The following is an 18,800-nucleotide window of genomic DNA, read 5'->3' on the forward strand; positions in this document are numbered from 1 at the left end:
ATGCTTTTCCCATATCCTTGGCACCATTTCTCCCAGGGCCCCAGGCAGACAGTTCAGGAGCAGCAGAGGGCTGGAGACAGGCCGGTTGTGTAACAGAAAAATGTTTTATTGAGTTCAGGAGGCCGAGAACTTTCTCAGTGTGATGACGACCAAGGCCACAAGCACAGACGTACCCAGGAGGGAGGCAATAACAATGGCACCAATAGCTCCGGGCCCCAGTGAGCCTGCAGGAAGAGAGAAAAAGGCATGAGGTCAGCAGAGGCAGTGGGGCCCAGATGGAAGGGCTGCAAGGATCACCCCACACCCAGCATGTCCCCAGGCATCAGGCCACACTCCTGTCCCAGAGCTCCCTGCACTGGCTATGTCCCAGCTGTCATTCTGTGCACCTATGGGCAGGGGGCTGTAGCCAACCACCACCACCTCGGCCAGCTTCCAGTGACATGGACAGTTGCCACAAAGTGGGTCAGTGGTGCTCAGCTTTCCTGCTAACACACTGGAAGAGTTGCTTCACTTGCAGCAGGACCACATCTCAGCTGCTGCTTGCTATCAGTCAGGAGCCACAAGCCAGGAAATGTATTCATGCTCCCTGTTCAGGGAGCTCCCGGTACACTGTCCTGCAGAGCCCTACCTACACTCAGGGCAGTTTTCTTTTCAGGGCAGGTGACTGCCATGACAGGTCACGGGGCAGGAAGAAGAGTCTTGGAGCCGTCTTGGGGCTGGCAAGAGCTCCGCAGCAGAGGTTTTTCAGCATGGAAGTTTCCATCAGCAGGCAATAAAAGCAACCCTCCCCCTCCCCAGCAGTGTGGCTTTAACCCCTCCGGGGAGGTGACAGGCCCACAGGGAGCAAATCCGTGAGGACATCCCAGGCTGCTGCGGGAGTGAGCCGCGGGCAGTCCCTCTCGCAGGCACTCACCGTCGCCGGTGTCCAGCCGGTGCAGGTGCGTGGTGTCCTCGGGCTCCAGCTCCGAGGTGTACGGGGGGAAGGCAGTGGCATCCGACAGCCGGGAGGTGCTGGTGGCAGCGTCGAAGGGACCGGCTCCAGAGGGCAGCTCGGGCGGCTCGTTCCAGAGGGTGGGGACCGCGTCCTGCGGGTACTCTGCTGGAAGACAAGCACCCACGGGCATGGGGGGCCCGGCTACTAGTGACAACCACAGCTCAGCAGGTCCCTGGGCTTCAGCTGCCTGCCAGGTGCCCCCGGGGTGGATGAAGGGTGACCTGAGGGCTGAGAACCCCGGTATGGCAGAGCCCTCCTCCGAGGGGACACCACCTCTGCTGAACGGCCACACCCAGAGCAGCCAAAGGCAACGTGCTTCTGTGGCAACCTACGGTACTCACAGCACACGCGGGACAACACAGAGTGCCCTGACACCCTGCGACCTCTGCTCATGCACAAACAGGCCCCGCATGAACATCCACAGCTGGTTTACTCATGGATGCCCTTGGGACTGGGCTGGGAAGGGCTGTCACACTGCCACCAGGCAGAGGCCACCAGGCCACCTGTGCTGGCCAAATTCACAGCATCTCAGGGTCCCTCTTGTCGTGCACCACCAGCCCACGCAGCGCAGGATGCTGGTGGTGCTGGCACAGCACAGGACATGGCTCCCCCAGACAGGACCTCAGAGCCTCAACTTCCCCCTGCTGCACCCCCGCCACACCGGGGAGATGAAAGCCAGGCTGGGTTCTGTTTAATGTTACCACTCATCTCCTGTTATTCCTTCCTGCCGTGGGTCAGAGACCAAGCCAGAGAGCCCTCCCTGTGTGTGGCTCTCCAGTGCTCCCTGTCAATGCCCAGCCTTGTTCAGGTGGGCTCTGGCAGGAGCAGGAGACATTCCACAGCTCCCTGCTGAAACCACTGGGAATGTTGCACTGGGATGGGGAATAAAGCAGGGGGGAGAAAAACGAACAACATTCACTGCCAAGGCCCTCCTGAACTGACACAATGGTTATCAGGACTGGGGAAGAGGGAGTCAAGAGCTGGAGCAAGCAGCCATGCCTCCCTGGGGCAAGGCACAGAGGTATCCCAGGGCACCCCAACTCTGGCATGGGAACCTTGGTGTACCAGGGACACTTGAAGACTTGTCCCAGGCTCTCTGTGGCCCAGGAAGAGAGATGGCAGCAGCACATCTTGGCAGTACCAGCCCCAGCTTTAAGTGCCTGGAGCCACACTTGTCTCCTGTGGACAGAAGGTGCTGTGGGGGGAAGAGCAAAGAATCCTTGTTAATGGGCTGCACCACGCTTTCTTCTCCCTTAAAATCCCTCCCTGGAATAGGGAGGGCCAAAACACTCACCTTTCCTGCTGGTACAAACCCACTGAGAATTTACTGCAGGGTTTGCATCAGAGTAGCTCCCACCATTGCCAGAGCTCTTCCACTGTCTTGGGAACACAGCAAAGTTCTAGACGAGTTTTGAAAGCTCTTTCTACAGGCAGAAAAGCTACAGGGTATGCAGCGAGCACGGACAAGGAGCACTGACAGAGACAAGTTCCCAGTGTGCAGCCTGTGCCAGTCAGACCCAGGCAGGAGCCCAGACAAAGCTGGGTGTAGCAGAGAAGCCGTGTCCTCACACACTTGGTGCACCCATGGTGTCTGCACCTCAGCTGGCATCCCAGCTCCCCTGTACATGCACACAGAGGTTTGTGTTCCACAAGCGCTCCCCACAGACACCCAAGCCTTTGCAGGGCCCTTCCCAACCTGTGCTGCAAAACCAGCCAGCAGAGCTGAAGATTCATATTCTATCCCATGGCTCTTCCATAAAATGCCATTTCCAGTGGATCTCTCTACCTTAAATCCTGTGGTTTCACAGCCAGAGAATGGAACAAGAGGAAATACAGAATTCAGTGAGCAAAGGTAGTTAACACAGGAGAGAACTGAGCAGAGCTGGGCTATTTAGCTGGCAACAGTGGCATGGAGAAGCTGTTGGTTTAGGAACAGACCAAACATACGGAATGCTTTGGAAGCCCTGGTTCCAGGCTGCTTTTGTAAGGGAGAAACTCCACACAGAAGAGCCACACTCCAGCCATGACCTTCCTGATCCCCTGGACCAGAACCAACACTGCCACTGTCCCCACCTGGTAGAGGAACACAATGCTGGGAGGGCAGCATTGCTTCCTTTCCCAAGAATGTTTTTTTTTTTCTCCAGAGGTGCGTGTATGCCTTGCGTGTGACCAGGGACTGGTGTTAGCTCAGATGATCTGTAACAGATGCAGGCACCATCCAGGGAAACTGTATGACCTGGGCTGGGTCTTCCCAACCCCTGCTCTCAAAGGGATGAGGAGGGAGCACTATCTCTAACCATAGTGCAAAGGTCCCACAGGTGCCATCAGACCCAGAGGTGCCACACAGTCTCTCCTGTTCTCGGTGCATCTAACTCCTGAAAAATTTCTGGTAACTCTCTTTGAGCAGGGCACAGAGCTCATTTTTGATAGCCAAATACAGAGGAAACAGTCTAATTCATTTATGATCTCTGTGATTTTTAAAAACTTGGATGGCTGTGGATATGTATTTTGTTAATTCCCCTCATCCAACTGACATACACTTTCAGTCTGCCCACGCAGAAAAGGCAGAAAGGACAGCAAATGCATGTTAAGCAGAGTTCTTGTGGTTTTACCCTACTGGCACTTCAGCCCAGGGAAACACAACCCCTTTCAGTCAGGTCTGGTGCCTCAGGAACAGTTGTGAGCTCAGAGGCAGCAGCGGATTCCTGTACACACATGGAGTGAAGTACCTGCAGCTGAGCCTCCCCAGGAGCCAGGGCTCACTGCTGGTCCCCTTCTCAGCTCCTGCCCCTCGATGCTGCTGGAGCAGGTGCCAAGGGCCCTGCTGTGGGCACACAGAGGGGGGAACACAAAACGAGAGGCAGCTTCCTCCAGAGCCCATTGCTGCAGCCTGGGAGAACATTGCTCTTAACCAGCACTGTTCTCTCCATGTCTCTCCTCTGATTTTCCCTCCTAACCTAGAAGCTCATGTCTTCACATGCCTCCACTCCTCCAGCTGAGAAGCCCAAGCACACATCCAACTATCCTCACGCACCCAGCAGGTTTCTTTAACAAGCAGAGGTTTCACCCTGACAGTCCCAGTGTCAGCCACGCAGCTGTCACCTGGGAGTGGCAGATCTTGAATAGATCCACATCAAATGCCACAATCCCATTTCAGTCCCCTGGTAAAAGCAAGAAAAGTGATGGGAAGGAGAGTTTGTGTCAGGTACTTAACCCCAACACATGCACACTATTAGTAAGCTTTTATGTCTCCAAGTGAGACACAAGGGCCCTTTCCAGTCATCTGCTGGATAGAATCTGGAGAGATTCTACCTACAGGCAGGGGACCCAGTTCAGGAAGTTAAGTTCTGCTGCTGATGTTTTGGTGACCAGCACAAGTCCTGCCCTTCCCAGGCTCAGTTCCCCTGTGCACGAGCAGGAGACCAGGATCTAAACATGATCTAAGAGAAGGCAGCACCAGCATGGCCAGGCCTTCCTGCCCACACTGCTGCTGTCATTCTGACTGTGAGGAAGGGGACGTGGCCTGTGAACCTCAACAAATGCCTCAGTGACACTCTGGAGCTGGCAGCCCTTCCCAAGGAAAGGGCAAGTTGAAGGAAGCTCCATGGCCATGGGGCAAGAAACAGCAATCTTAACTTTGTGTGTAAAAACAGCCAAACATGCTGCCATCTCCAGGGAGGGAGTGCAACCAAGAGCTGGAAACTAAATATCGAAGGTAAAGTAATGCATGGCTTTGCTGTTCATCCAAGAACTTTGTAGAAATAAAGACCAAACAAGAAACACTCAAATACATCATCTATCTCAAGACCAGATGTTTAATATCTGGGAGAAAGCCATGCATTAGCTGTGCTGCCATCAGTGTCAGGACCAGTCCTACCTCTAGAGAGCTCCTGTGGTGCACTCACATGGTTTGCTTGCGCTGGAGGGACTTGGCAGGGGCAGCCAGGGGCACGTGGAGGGGCTGCCAGGCTGCTGAGGCACAGAGTGACCCACCACTGCCAAGGCTCTGTGCCTCAGTGCCAGCTGCTCCGCAGGGAGGGAAGCCTCCAGGCCCTGGCACAAATGAGCTCTTCCCCAGAATTAGCTGTCTCAGCACTGGAACACAAGCTGAAGGCAACTGTTGCTTTCAGACTAACAGTAAAAGCCTTTTCATGAGATATACAGTTGAGAACACTCATGAGAACAACATGCAATAATCTTATTGGCATTTTATTGGAGATGGAACTGGACAAAATGGACTAAAATTATTAGAGTGTTTTACAGAAGGCCGGGTAGTTGATGGCAGCTCTTCATTCCCACGTTAACACTACAAATTGCCTTATTTTAGGAAAATCTCTTTGCTGCACTGTCTTCTTCCTCTCCCCAGCAGATTACTTATAACTGAGGTGAGGAAATGGGAAAAAAAGATCAGTTACCATGAAGAAATACATTACAAGTTTTCCAAGCGATGCAGGGGCCAGTGGGACTGCAGGCACATGAGCCCAGATCTAGAGGGGATGATGGCAAATGCAACTTGACAAAACTGCTATCTCCATGCTTAGGAAGAAGGTGGGGTGAGCTGCCAGCACAGTGATGTGGTAGCCAGCACCCCAGGCACTCAGTGACTGAAAGGTAAGACTGGAAGAGTCTCTCTAGGTGACAGCCCCGGGGGATGCCAACCAAATGTGAAGGAACCAGACCCTGCCCACAGGCCAACTGAAAGACCTTAAGGCAAGCAGATGGAGCCACGTCACATCATTGTCCCTGAAGGTTACTTGCCAGTGGCCAGTCTTCACACAAGCTGACTTCAGCACCTCATCATCCTCACTCTCCACCTCCAACTTAGCTCCTTATTCAGGAGTCAATACCAGCATCAGAAATTTGTAAGGAGTGTTGAAGCAAAGCAAGGTTGAGTAATGGCTTACAAAGTCCTGGTTCAAGTGTGGACAGATCTGCTGGAACAACATCTTTTCCTGAAATCTGCCAAACAAAACTTATTTACTATCCATGTTCTAGTACTCAAGCTTTAAAAAAATTCCTAATAATCTCTGTTTCTCCTGTAGTTGAAAAAAAATACACACAAGCTGCTACAGAAAGTTCTTGGTCAAGGTGTTTTCCTGTGTCTTTTCCTTTAGTGTGTGTTCTGTTGCTTTTTCCCCCCCAGACTCATTCTGATGTGCTACTACAGTAAAACGTATTTCCTTTTTAGCTCAAAACAAGCTCCGGAGCCCACATGTGAGTTTAAATACCAAACATACATGATTCAGAATACCTTGCAAAGGCTTTGTACTAACTTGCACCTCATTTGGGGCTCTGAATCCAGTACAGGAATTGAAACTGGGCTTGCTGATAGGGAAAAAAAAAAATCAGCTCTTCACAATCCTCCTGTGCTCTAGGCCTACATGCCACTTGGGTTTGGAGAAAGAGGAAGTGAAGAAGGCTAAGGTTTGTCACAGATCCTTGAGCTGGCTGATTCCTGTTGATGTGGACAAAGGGGGTTAAAGATGTGCTTGGTTGCCTCCCCATCTCTGAGAAATGTGTTGTCGAAAAGAGCTCAGTAACTTGGAGAAGTTCACACTTTCACCAGTCACAGAGCCCTGACCATGCTGTCCAGGAAATCACCAGCTGTGCAAGCAGCCAACAGGGAGAGGAGCCTCATCCTGGGCATGGGGTCTGCACGGCCCCAGGGTCAGCCCTCCCCGAGGCAGCGCCGCTCACTCCGGAGGGCTCTGCTGGGGAGAGTCAGAGGTGCCGAGACCAAGGGGCAGGGGCTGGTGAACTCCGAGGCCAGCACGGGGCTGTCGGGCCCCAGGTGGCCACGGCAGGCACAGCGCCAGGGCAGGGCTGAAAGGAGGCCTTCAGCAGCAGCACAAAGGCAGCCTGTGGAGGGCAAGGCCAGGAGCTCCTGTGTGCTGCAAGGCAGAGCTGCTGCGGTTCCGATGGATACTAAATAAACTTGTTTACAGAAAGGCAGGGCTGTGTGTTATGTGCTGAGACCAGAGGGCTGTCTGTGTGCCCTTCCCCTCTTTGTCTGCACCAGGCCGGAAATTTCCTTTTCTAATGGAGTAAAAGGCAGAAAAAGTTCCACTGTTCCTCAAAGCACCTGTACTGGGGGCAGGAACTCCCCATGCAGCAGAAAATCGCTCTGCTCCTGGGGTGGCTTACAGTCCAGGATGGTTCCCTCCTGTCCTCTCTGAGGGAGCAGGGAACAACCTGCTCCCTCAGAGAGGCCTTACGTCTCTGAAGCACTGCAGAGAAAGCACAGAATCTCTCCTACAGCCCAAGATCTGAATGCTGCACTCCCCACTACAAAGCCCTTCCAGCCTCACTGCACGAGCACAACTCACCCAGTGTAAGGACTGAGTAAACTCGGGAGTGCATCGCAGGAGCAAAGTGACACAGCGAGGCAGCACCAGGCACTAACCACAGCTGCAATGCCAGAGCAAGCACATGGAAAAGCTGGCAAGGAGGGGGGCCACAGCAAATGCACCAAATATTGGAAATTTAAAACAGTATAGAAGAAATCCCAGCTTAGAGAGGAAGCAGACTGAATTCTCACTGGAAATCAATCACTTCCTGCAGAGTGAAATACCCCTAATGATTAAGAAAAGATCTTACCTAGAAGGGGGGGAAGAGCATGGCCAGTGCTTCTGACAGCAAAAGCAAGGCACAAACTGAAACTTGGCTAAAATGATAACATTCCCCAACACAAAAAAAGTTCACACTTTGAGAAGGAAAATACCCACTTTTTAGTGCTCATTTCTTAGTTACTTTGAAGGTTTCCCTTCAAAAAAGGTGTCCTAGAAGGAGAAGATACCAACTGCACTAATTCTGCTCCTCCATCCACAGATGTTCCAGCCAAGCACAGCGGTGGATTTCCCTACCCATATGAAAGTTCCTTTAAAAAGAATTCCATCATTTGATCTGCTAGACAGCTGGCCAGATCCCCCTGTGGGGCAAGATGCTCAGAAGAAACTGGGAGAGAACTGCAAAACAACATTGCTCCAGGTCTTGGAAGGCAGGACAGAAATTCAGGAAAACAAATGCTGTGCCTGTTATCTTGGCCCCAGCCATCTCTTCAGCCTCGCCTCCACTGCAGGAAAGGCTTTGGGGGAAGCAATTCCCCATAAGAGCTTCCACCTGTATGCTCAGAGCCCATCAGTGCAGGGGGTTTGCATGTCAGTTTTTTCCCAGTTGTAAAACCCACCTCGGACCTGCAGCCTTTAAAGCTGTGCCCCAGGCTCCCTGCAGCCAGCACAGCTCTGCTGAAGGCAGGAGCAGATAAAGCTGAAATTAATAACAAACCCCAGAGTAACAGTGCCTTACACAACAAGCATCATTCCCATTCTTCTTCCCATCACCTCACTGAAAGCAAGTCAGAGCCAGGCACCTTTCCAGCACTGCCCTGGTTGGTACCCCAGCTCCAGAGCAACCCTGTAAGGATGCACACCTTGGCTTTGGTCTGAGGTTTTCATGGACACTTCCCTAGTTGTGCCTAAAGCAGCTGTTGTGCTCCGCTGTAGTAGAGAGCACAGAAGGAACCAGGAACTGTTTTTTTTGGCTTTATCCAAAAAAAAAAAAGTTTCTTTCCATAACTAACTTCTTCCTGCTATTAAAAGCTGAGGGACAGCCTGCCCCATCAGCCACTGAGAGGTTTTCCATCTCCTACTGATTGATGTGTCCACTGACCCCCCACCCACCAATGCTCACAACAGGTGCTACTGCCATTCTGCATAGTAAAAGTTAAAGGATTTTCTCCACTGAAAATATATTCTTGCTCACCAGCAGCCACCAAAGCTTAAGCAATTATAATTCAATACATATTTAGAGATGTTTTCAGAGAAGGGAGAAGAGAGAGGGACAGTGTAGTAAAGGATCTCCCATGCTTTTGGGCTTTACATGCAAGCAAAGCTCCTTACCTGCCAGCACAGCAGGGACCAGGATGCTGCACAGCGTTAGCAGGACCAGGCGAAGGACTCTGTGGTAGGGCATGGCTTCCCTCAGGAAAAGCATCAGCAGGAATCCTTAAAACTCTTCAAAGCACAAAACAACTCAGAAATTTCACTGGTATAATAAAAATTCTGTTAAGTCAGGTAAAAAAAAAAAGAAAGAAAAAATAAAAAGTCCTTCACAAGAGCAGCTGTGCAGAGAGAGTGCAAAGCCCAGCAGAGCCTCCCTCTCTCTGGCTCCAGGAGCACACCTCCTCCCAAAGGCAGCTCCACCTCCCAAACTTGTGCCTAAAACCCCATAGGCAGCCAAGCAGAGCCATCAGGACCCTGCCAGGTCACTGCACACACAAGCAGTTGTTGGTGAGCCCTTCCCAGAGGCCACGAGGATGCTCCTGGAATGCCCTCCCTCGGGTTGGCCATGCCGAGGCACAGGAAATAACACAGGAGCCATTGGGGCAGCTCAGCCCCAGTTTGAGGGCTCTGCTCTCCCTCACTGTGCAGGGTGGCAGGGCATTGCAGGGTGGGGAGAGCAAAGAACAAGGGCCTCAATCTTCTGAGGCTAAAATGCTCTGACACAGAGCCAGAGCAGCTCCATGGCATCCTTGTTCCTGGGTGGAATACTTACAGAGCTGGCCTGGGAGCCATGGGTGGTCTCAGAACCGCTGTCAAAGTCTCCAAGTGTTCCAGGAGAGTCACCTTTGGCAGGCAATGCCAGCATCCTCCTTGGAGCCCAACTCCTCAGGCATCACCTCCTCCTGCCAGCCTCTGCTGCTCTGCCCCTGCCTGCCTCAGGGGCTCACAACAGTTCACAGCACAGAAAACCCAGGTTTGCTTCAAATCGCATTTGCAGCAAGGAATGGCGAACGGATGAGGTGTATAAAAAGGGGAACACTCCAGCTGATTGTCACAGAAGTTTCATTAGTATTTTGGAGCTGATATGATGATGACTACTTCATGGTTTCCCATCATATAATGAATACATAAACATCTCCAATGTCAGTTCTTTATGCTCTGAAAATATGACACAAGTATTTAAGTCTTAAATTTCAGATTCAGATTTTCTGCAGCAATTGCTTTGCTTTTTTGGAGGCCCTATTTTCCCCATCCCTACTGATCCAAATGACTCTTGCTACAGAAAAGGGCCCCGTTTGTCACAGAAGGTGACAATGCAGTCACCTGAGCGCACAATCTGCACATGCCACCACCTTACCTTCCTAGAAACACAGAAACCAGAGTATTTCAGCATTATGAACAATGTATCTTCCCCACTGGTCCATTATCTACAAATTCTCAGGAGCCAAGTGACATCCTCAAAGTTTGACGAATTATTGCACATTCTCCCTGCTTGCATTTCTGCATTTTCATTTAGCAATCAAGAAGTTGTTCCTTTCCTGCTTCCCAGCCGAGCTCAAAACTAACACACTTTTGTGTACTTGTAACATGGTGTAGAGCATTCCAAAATTAGCTTGCAGAAATTAGATCACACCACTAAAAAACCAGAAAGCAATTATGAACCACACACCTTATGTGTTAAAAAGAGAAGACATTAAAACAAAGTCAGGTTATCAAGCTAAACAAAGTGTTCTCCTGGACATCAGCTAAGCATCATGCAAGGCTACCGTGTGAGTTAGGCCTTAGCATACTTATTTTCCACGGTCATGTGAATGGCAGGACATTTACCATTACCTTTACTGGGATTTTCCACACAAAAACAAGTATCAAAAAAGGAAAGAAAGTCTAAAAAGAGAAACTTACAAGGTTTCCATGTGGACTTCAGGCTGAGGGGAGAAATGAAACACCTTATTTAGGGCAGTGCATTGGAGTGCACGGGGTGGGCACCGACTGGCAAAGGAGGCTCCGTGGCCAAGTGTTTGTGTTAAGAGCAAACCAGCCATGGCTTGACCTCTCCTGCATAAACAGCACCAGCATGAATGCACACGTTTCTCTACAGACAGCGGAGGAAAATTAAAGCTTTCTTGTTAGAAATTTCCAATATCAACTTACTGGTGTTTATTTGAACTCTAAAATTATCAAGTAGAAAAACCAACTAGTATTCCTCACCAGGGAAGAAATAAAGCAGCAGCTGTTGTTCCACATCCTGTGTATTTGCTTGCTGTTTCTTGATGAAAACTGATGCAAGTCAAGTTTGGGTGGGTTTTAGCACCAGGAATTATTTCAATACTCAGCTTTGACAAAAGCAAGCAGAAAGTTTTCTCTCAGATATAATACAACCAGGTTTTATTTAAGTTCTCTCTTTTTTCCCCCCCACACTGGCAAAAGTTCAGAGGGAGTTTAAAGTTTTGTAAACATTTTAACTACCCCTCTTCCCCCTTTTATGAATTTACAAAGCAAAGGAGACAGGGAGACCAGATTTGCAACAGTTCCAAGTCTCTCCATGCTATCAGATCCAAAAACTATATACAAGTCTGCAGCAGTCTCTGTATAGTTACTGTACATGTTTGGGGACGGGGGAAGAGAGAGGAGGAGGAGGGGAAGGTGACCCCAAAAAATGAATAAACCAAACAAAATAAAATCCAAAGCCAAACTGCTCTTGAGCAACTCAAACTGTTTTCTTTAGGCAGTGATGACAGAATAACAGACACCTTTATACAACTCCACCAAAACTGCAGCATATCTCCCTTCGCAGGTTACACCCCTCTGGGGACGGGAGATGGGACCAGGGGGTTCAAACTAAGTGCATTTGGCAGTTTTCCTTCTCTGTCGTTTGTGGTGTGTGTGGGGTGGGCGGGTGGTTACGTGGAGCAGGGAAGGTGGTGTTAATCTTTCGGTGAGAGAGGAAGGTTATGACTCCATAAACACTTAGAGGTTATGGATCCCAGTGAAGGTGCATGAAGTACTTTTAAGGTGTAGAAGATAAGCAGGGCCATCATTGCACAAAGCTTCGTCCTCCAGTGTCTCTCTCCGTGACGAAAGGGCATCTCTGCTCGATACCTAAGCACTGCTTCAAGTGACAACCAGCTGAGGCTGCTGGCACGTCTCTGAAAGCCAGGGTCCACCCTCTCCAGAGACTACAGATCCACACTGTAAAGATCCCACTGTCTCTTAAACGAGACAAATTTGCAGGAAAAGAGCTCAGAATAAACTGGTCCTAACCCTCTGAAGGTAGCACTTATGGGGTAAATTCAGCCTGAAAGAAGAGATGCCACCCCCCTTTTTCCAGAGCAGAAGTCCCCATTTGTCCAGGAAGGCTGGAGAATGCCGACGGGAACTCCACCAGCTTCAGCATCACCACCTAATGAAGACAGACTCGAGCTTTCCCTCCAAAAATTATGTGCAGAGAAGGGCTGCAGGGGGTGTGCAACTTCAAACCAACCCAAGCTAAACTGTGCCCACTACCGCCCCTCTCCTGTTGCCAGTTTCTAAGGGTAGCTTATGAATGCAACTCCTGGCCAGGAGAGCACCTCTTGCCCTGATGGAGCAGCCAAGTCAGTATCTGTGTGGCATTTTGGTTTTGACCAACATCTGTTAACCACAAACTCTCTCTCAATCTTTCTCTCTCTCTCTCTCTCCATACGACTGTACGTGTTGGATGTGGTAAGAGTAACCAGGAGAAGGAAGCAACGCTTTGCAGAATCCCAATTGATTTTTTTTTTTCCAGGTATGTCAGCAGAATGAATCACAGCACAGTGAAAGCTTGCTGCCCAATTCAGCCTTGTTGTGAACAAAGCCTAACTCCCACCCTCCCGGGACTCTGAACAAAGTCCACTCGAGTGGGCTGACAGTAGGAACAACGCCTGTGCAGTCCTGGGCAGAAAGGGTTTTTGCTGGGGCCAGAGGAAGCAGCCTGAGATGATTGATCCTGTGATTCACTGCGAGGCAAAGAACAACACAAGGTGGAGAGTACGGTGTCCAAACGGAGAATCCATGGTTAACAGATGCAGGAAAAGCCAGTTGATTTGCACATGCTCAGTAGTCTTCCAAAGTCTCTATTTCTCCCATATTGAGCCGCTCTGATGAAGCATTCACTGAAAACCCTGTTAACCAAGAAGAACTGGTGTTAAAAATCTGGCTGTAGCATGGTGTACTTGATACGAAACATCTGCTAAATGCAGTACCACGTGTAAGAGAAAGTCAATCTAGGGGTAATTCAGTAAGGCTACACATGCAGTCACCCAAACTGTCTGATTTTTTCCTTAATAAACTGAAGATAATCAACTGTATATTTAGACAAGCATCACTTGGTCTTTAAAACTGTTTGCAAGTTCCATTTAAAAGATGTCACCTGCAGAGCTAGTACAAGGCACATCTGCACATGGTGGCAACATGGCTCTGCAACATCTTGAAAGGAAATGTGCTTAAGTCAACTGGTTCTTGGAAGTGGCTGTCAACACCATGCTTACAAGGTCTGAGAGGAAGAAATGGGCATTCTGAGAATTTGGAATCCACATGTGGAATCATGCTCCCATGCTTCAGGAGCTGTGAGCAATTTCACCCTTTACTTTAAAGTCTTAATGCATGTACCTATGAAATCTAGTAGTAATTACATCTATTTCCATGCTTTTTACAAACTTCCATCTCAGGAGTACAACATGAAAATGCACAAAGTTACCCAGGGCCATCAGGTGGCTCAAGATGCACCCAAACTTCTACCCAACCTTTTAGCCATATGTGCTGAGGACATGATGCACGTGAGAAAAGTCTGAGAGAGTGAAAACTCTTCAGCAAGGAAACAAATCCAATAAATCAGATGCAGCTTTCCTACTGAAATCCCCTTTTTAAGGGTGTACAAACCCCATCTGGAGTATGAGAACAGGGAAAGTTTCCCTGTGTAAGGCTACCAAATACAAAGTTGAACTTCAGTGTCTTGCTACAACAGAGAGTGTTTGCTCTGTGCTAGACAACCAATTGCCTTCCACTTTGAGAGATAAGAAATGCTCTGTTCAGTAGGTTTAGGAAGATTGTTCTGGCTCCCTCACGTGGCAGTGTGGCCTAAAAGCATCTGAAATTATTTTGTAAAAGAGTGTACACATTTTTAAAAAGCTGCATGGGCTACTTCCCTTCCAGTTGGAACTTCTAAACTGTATTTAGTGATTTCTTCTTCACATGACACAAGTTGTTTTTTTAATATATTCAACAGAGTACCCAGATCAGACTCAGTGGATGGGCACCTTGGGGTGGCATACGTCAGGATTCCACTGGGAAGTTCCACACACACCAGTGCAGAAATCACTACTTTAGTTGAAGTACTGACTTTGGTGAGACCAAAAATAGCAGAAAGACAAAAACCAAAGGCAGGGCTCTGCTAGAGCCTTAAAAAAGCAGTGATTCCAGGTGGACAATACGTGTCTGCTTCTACAGCAACTGGGCTGGCAGAAGCAGCACAACAAAGCCTGGCCTGGTGCAGTGCCCTGGTTTCCCCTCTGTCATACAGGGCACACACACAGACATTTATTCTGAACACAATGACCTGTCACCCCACAGTGCCCATGCACTCACACAATGGCCTTGTACCTTAAAAGCTACTTCAAAGAAACTTCTCCATAAAGTGCTACAGGGGACAGTTAAAACTAGCCTCACATAAAAATTAAGACACAGAACATAATAAATAAATAATGGACTGCTAATGAGGTCATAATCTCCACCTGAAAATCTGTGACCACTTCAACCTTTGCTGTCTTTTCTGACTAGGGTAGATGCTATCTCCTGGAAAAAGGTGACAAGGCAAAGGCAGCCTCAGAAAGCTGCTCCTCATAAAGAAAGGAAAACATGCTTTTCTTCAAAGAACAAATCCGGACTAAAGCAATAAAATAGCCATAGGTCAACTCAAAGGAGGAAAGGGAATTTAACTGAAATCCCTGAACTACTTAAGACATTTCCAGGTAATAACCCAGGTATCTAAGAAGCCATTACATGAAGGAAAGTTCAACAGAAGTTTTCCATGAGATTGATACAGAATTTTTCAAACATTAAATAAATAATACTACTGAAAAGATTCTAAAGACATTCCAACTTTTCTACTCAAGTTCAGTATTACCATTTAAGGTCCATAAGAATCCTCTACACTCCCCAAAGCAAACCACCGCTACCACATTAAACATTAATTTTCAAAAACTGAAACGGACCTAACAAGCTGGGATCTGCTCGAACCATTTTCTGTTTCTTCTTTTTCTTCCCGCTCTGCACAGCCTCAAAGTTGGACTGCTGGTTGTTGCTCTGATTGGTCTGAAAGACTGAATGTAGCGAACTGTGGTTCATCCCCCACACTGAATCCTAGAGAACAAATTAAGGACAACATTACAGAGCACAGTGAAGTCTGGTTTATTTATACAGAAAATATTCAGAGAGCCCAAAGCACTTGCTATATCCATGTGGCAGCACTAGCTACTGATGTATCCACCTCATCTTCCCACAGCATTTCCCAGATCACCATGCAAAACCACTCTGATCTACAGTTGGCCCCAACTGTTAAGTTACAAGGGAAATTTGATCCTGTGGTAAAACCTGGAAAGCTGCTTTATTGTCTGCATTTGCCAGGACGTTGATGAACCCAGCAGGGTGCTGAGTCCAGCCTCACAAAGCCCCCAGGGAGAGCAGAGGCACCCTTACCTGCTGTTGCTGCTGTTGCCGCTGCTGACTGGCTTTCTGTTTGGCACGGCGCTCGAGGAACTGCTTGGCAAACTCCTTGGCCTCAGGAGTATCTCCAAGGTAGGCTCGGATGTAGTCATGGACCTCATAGGGAGACTCCACTTCCTTCAGGAAAGAAACAAACGTGGGAACTGCAAGAAGAAGGCAGACCATGAGCGAGTGCATGTTGGTAGCAAACACACACGTGCAACAAACACCAGTGTCAGACTTCTGTGTCAAATATTTGCTGGTCTAGTAGCTTGCCGTTTCCAGATCCCCACGACAAAGCCCTATCATGCAATGCAGCATGAAACTGGATCCTAATCTATCTCCTGGATAATGCTTCCATGACTACCAGAAACCCTCAGGAGAGCTCTGGCTGACAGACTTCAGAACTTTTTCAAATCCCACTGATTTGCTATAGTTAGGACAATGAAAACCTCAAAGAGGATGCAGCCAGTTCTTCTAGCCACTATTTAATGATGTCCTTTTGCTGAGTGCATTGGAAACATTGGTTTGATATCATTAAAGTCCCTCAGAACTACTCTGTCAGGAAACAGAAAATATATTGTTCCCCCCATTCCTTTCCATCTCTTACCATCTAAGTTGTTGGCTGTGTTGAGTGCATGAAGCATCTGTTCACACCACTGAGTGAATCCATCCTGGGCTTTATTAACCCCCTGGAACAATTTCAACAGCTTCTCCTCTTCTTCTACCTTCTTGTTTTGTCTACTTGTAATACCTACAGATTTACTGAGGTAAAGAAAATGCATATAATTAGATTATCAGTTACTACCAGGCTTACCCACAGTACCATATACAGTACAGTGTTGTAAGACTATTTTACAAGATACAAACACTTTTTAAGAATAAAATAATTTTCTAAGCAGGTGACAAAAAGAACTGTGAATGGTCACCTATTTGCTATTTTGTTGTCAAAACAGATCCTGAATGACACAGAAAAAAAAGGAAAACACATGAAGTTAACTGCTAAGTGATCATGGCAGGAGTAGCAGTATTTCTTTGCAAAAGCTGCTTCCCCAGGTCCTACCTGAGGCTGGCATTGCTTTTGTTTTTATTGGTCGAGTTACGAGGTCCCACTTCCTTCACTGCATCATCCCAGAAACCCATGTTTGAGTTTTTGGTATCGGCATTACTCCAGATGCTACTGACTAGGTCAGATGCCCACTGGTTGCTGGGATTCGTGTTTAGAGAGCCCCACACTGAATTCCCAATGCTGGTGTGCAGGTTAGAGTGCTGTTGAGACATAACAAAGAGATGCTGGTTATTAGCACAGACCCAGCAGAAAGGACATGAACAGACAGAGGGAACTGGCACAGCTGCTTTCCTCCACATACTGACTAGATAAATAAACGTACCGTGGTATTTCTGACTCTGTTTGGCTGCTGGTGCTGCTGTTGCTGCTGTTTCTGCATCTGCCTTGCCTCCTCCTGCTGTATCTCCAGCAGGGACTTGGTGGTGCCTGTTGGTTTGGTGACATTACCCCAGCCTGACAATTTTTGCTGCTGTTGCTGCTGCTGTTGCTGGAGGGCCTTCATTAGTTCTCGCTGCTGACGCCTTTGCTGTGGCATGCAAAAGTGCTTGTAAATGCTTTCATATGAACATTACTATTCAAAAGTCTAACTTGGAAACTGGTTTTAAACAGAATACACTTTCTTCTGGCTGTCCCATTATTGTTCTGAGCCATTACTGTTCCTCCAAAAAGGGAGACATTAGGTAACCAATAAATACAAATTGTTTATTAGCCCTGGACAGACTAAATTTATCAAATCATTCCTGCAGTCAGCTTCTTGGAAGATGACTTTCTCTCCTACCATCACCTGTACCCCCCACAACCCACCCTCCCTTTAGCTGCCCTAGTCTAATGAATATCTTCAAACATATTAGAATAAAGATGTGAAATAACTGTATACTATTCTGTTAACATATTACACTCCCAGGGTTAAAAGGGTGCAGTTTTACCTTCTTTCAGATTATTTTACTAAGAAGCAATAAAAACTTTCACACAAGTGCTTACTGAACCTATGCCTGAAGGACAGGATTTTGAGTTATGCCATTTCAAAAAAACATTCCTCATCCTCACCATTCCTTCTAATAACTGAAGTGACAGCTAAGCAGTCCCACAGCTGAGTCCCCTCTAACAAGTTGCACTCCGCTGCTGTCAGTGTTTACCTCTTCTCGGAGCTGCCGTTCTCGTTCTTCTTCTAACTTTTGGATTTCAGCCAATGACAGTGTGGTCTGGGATTGACAAGCTCCTGAATTTGATTGCTGACCCCATGTCGAAGATGAAGGGAGCTGGGCCAAAACAGACATCATCAGGAATTACAAAACATTTGAGAACACTGCTGGAGTATAATCACGAAAGAAACGGTATAAGCCCACTGGGAAAGAAAGGCCACCTTTAAAGGTTAACAAAACCCTAGAAAGTACAAAATGGTATAATAGTAAAGTATGAAAAAGTAGAAAATATAGATTACACCATTTCTTGAATTGCCCTCCGATGTATCAGTCTTTGATACAGTATCAAGAAAAAATGTAACACATCACCTGAAAAAAACCAATCCATTTAGATTTCAAACACTTTAGGAATTCCAAGCTTTAAAAACTTTGCACTGGCTCTTGTTTATTGTGGAAAAAAAAAACCCATCTGTGCCCATGTGTGATGCCTTCCCAGCGTGCTCTATTGACAGAACACTTCCAGGTTTCAATTTGTGACTTCTCTTCCTCTCTCTTCTCACATCAACTCTTTACTCTCCTCCCTCTCCAGACAGCTCATCCATCCCTGCTCTGCCCAAGCTACCACAGACCACCCTGAATGCAGCTGTGGCTTCACTTCCCATGCTGAGCTGAAAGGAAGTAAAACTGCAGGAACAGGTTACCTTCATTTGTGCAAGTTGCTGCTGTTGCTGCTGCTGCTGCAGCCGCCGTAAAGCCTCCTGCTGCTGCTGCCTCTGCCTCATGATCTCCTTCTGGCGCTGGAGTTCCAGCTCCTTGCGCTTCCGCTCCTCCTCCTCCAGCCGCTGCCGCGCCGCCTCCTCCTCCATGCGCAGCCGGCTCTCCTCCAGCCGCCGCTGAGCTTCCTCCTCTTCACGCGCCCATTTGGCGGCCTCCTCTTCCTTCCCAGGACACAGAAAGGAATAAGGTCTAAGGAGACTTCACAGAATTTAAAATACTCAACTCTGTGCCACTGATATTCTGACAGAGGGACCATGTTATCTGTAATCTGTGCTGTTGGGGTTGTTCATTTACCTTCACATTTCTCAGTAACAAAG

General features: G+C 48.1%; 2 protein-coding genes across 16 annotated transcripts in view; both read right to left on the reverse strand.

The window, feature by feature from the left end:
* Nucleotides 1-69: 69 nt before the first annotated feature.
* On the reverse strand, nucleotides 70-10,990 carry SNORC (secondary ossification center associated regulator of chondrocyte maturation). 3 transcript variants are annotated; one of them, XM_041414375.1, is made up of 4 exons: nucleotides 9,548-10,990; nucleotides 8,893-9,006; nucleotides 914-1,096; nucleotides 70-224 (listed from the first exon to the last, which is right to left on the reverse strand). In XM_041414375.1, the coding sequence occupies exons 2-4, from the start codon at nucleotides 8,984-8,986 to the stop codon at nucleotides 115-117; spliced, it is 387 nt and encodes a 128-aa protein (XP_041270309.1). In that variant the 5' UTR covers nucleotides 8,987-9,006; nucleotides 9,548-10,990; the 3' UTR covers nucleotides 70-114. The 3 variants fall into 3 exon arrangements, with proteins under 3 accessions (XP_041270309.1, XP_041270306.1, XP_041270308.1); XM_041414372.1 differs by having other exon boundaries at nucleotides 914-1,099; XM_041414374.1 differs by having other exon boundaries at nucleotides 914-1,099; nucleotides 8,893-9,054.
* A 148-nt stretch (nucleotides 10,991-11,138) lies between these two features.
* Nucleotides 11,139-18,800, reverse strand: part of GIGYF2 (GRB10 interacting GYF protein 2) — a 75,577-nt gene continuing 67,915 nt past the window's right edge. For 12 of the 13 annotated variants that reach the window (XM_041414353.1, XM_041414354.1, XM_041414355.1 and 9 more), the window contains 8 exons: nucleotides 18,408-18,644; nucleotides 17,701-17,823; nucleotides 16,887-17,090; nucleotides 16,559-16,764; nucleotides 16,106-16,260; nucleotides 15,490-15,659; nucleotides 15,006-15,153; nucleotides 11,139-12,917 (listed from right to left, as the gene is read on the reverse strand). In XM_041414353.1, the coding sequence (XP_041270287.1) occupies nucleotides 12,850-12,917; nucleotides 15,006-15,153; nucleotides 15,490-15,659; nucleotides 16,106-16,260; nucleotides 16,559-16,764; nucleotides 16,887-17,090; nucleotides 17,701-17,823; nucleotides 18,408-18,644 (1,311 nt within the window). In that variant the 3' untranslated portion in view covers nucleotides 11,139-12,849. Of the gene's footprint in view, nucleotides 12,918-15,005; nucleotides 15,154-15,489; nucleotides 15,660-16,105; nucleotides 16,261-16,554; nucleotides 16,765-16,886; nucleotides 17,091-17,700; nucleotides 17,824-18,407; nucleotides 18,645-18,800 lie in introns of those variants that run through there. The other variant, XM_041414366.1, reaches the window with a different exon arrangement.

The sequence above is a fragment of the Onychostruthus taczanowskii genome, unplaced genomic scaffold (genome assembly GCF_017590055.1).
Source record: "Onychostruthus taczanowskii isolate IOZ18803 unplaced genomic scaffold, ASM1759005v1 scaffold45, whole genome shotgun sequence".
Classification (NCBI taxonomy): domain Eukaryota; kingdom Metazoa; phylum Chordata; class Aves; order Passeriformes; family Passeridae; genus Onychostruthus; species Onychostruthus taczanowskii.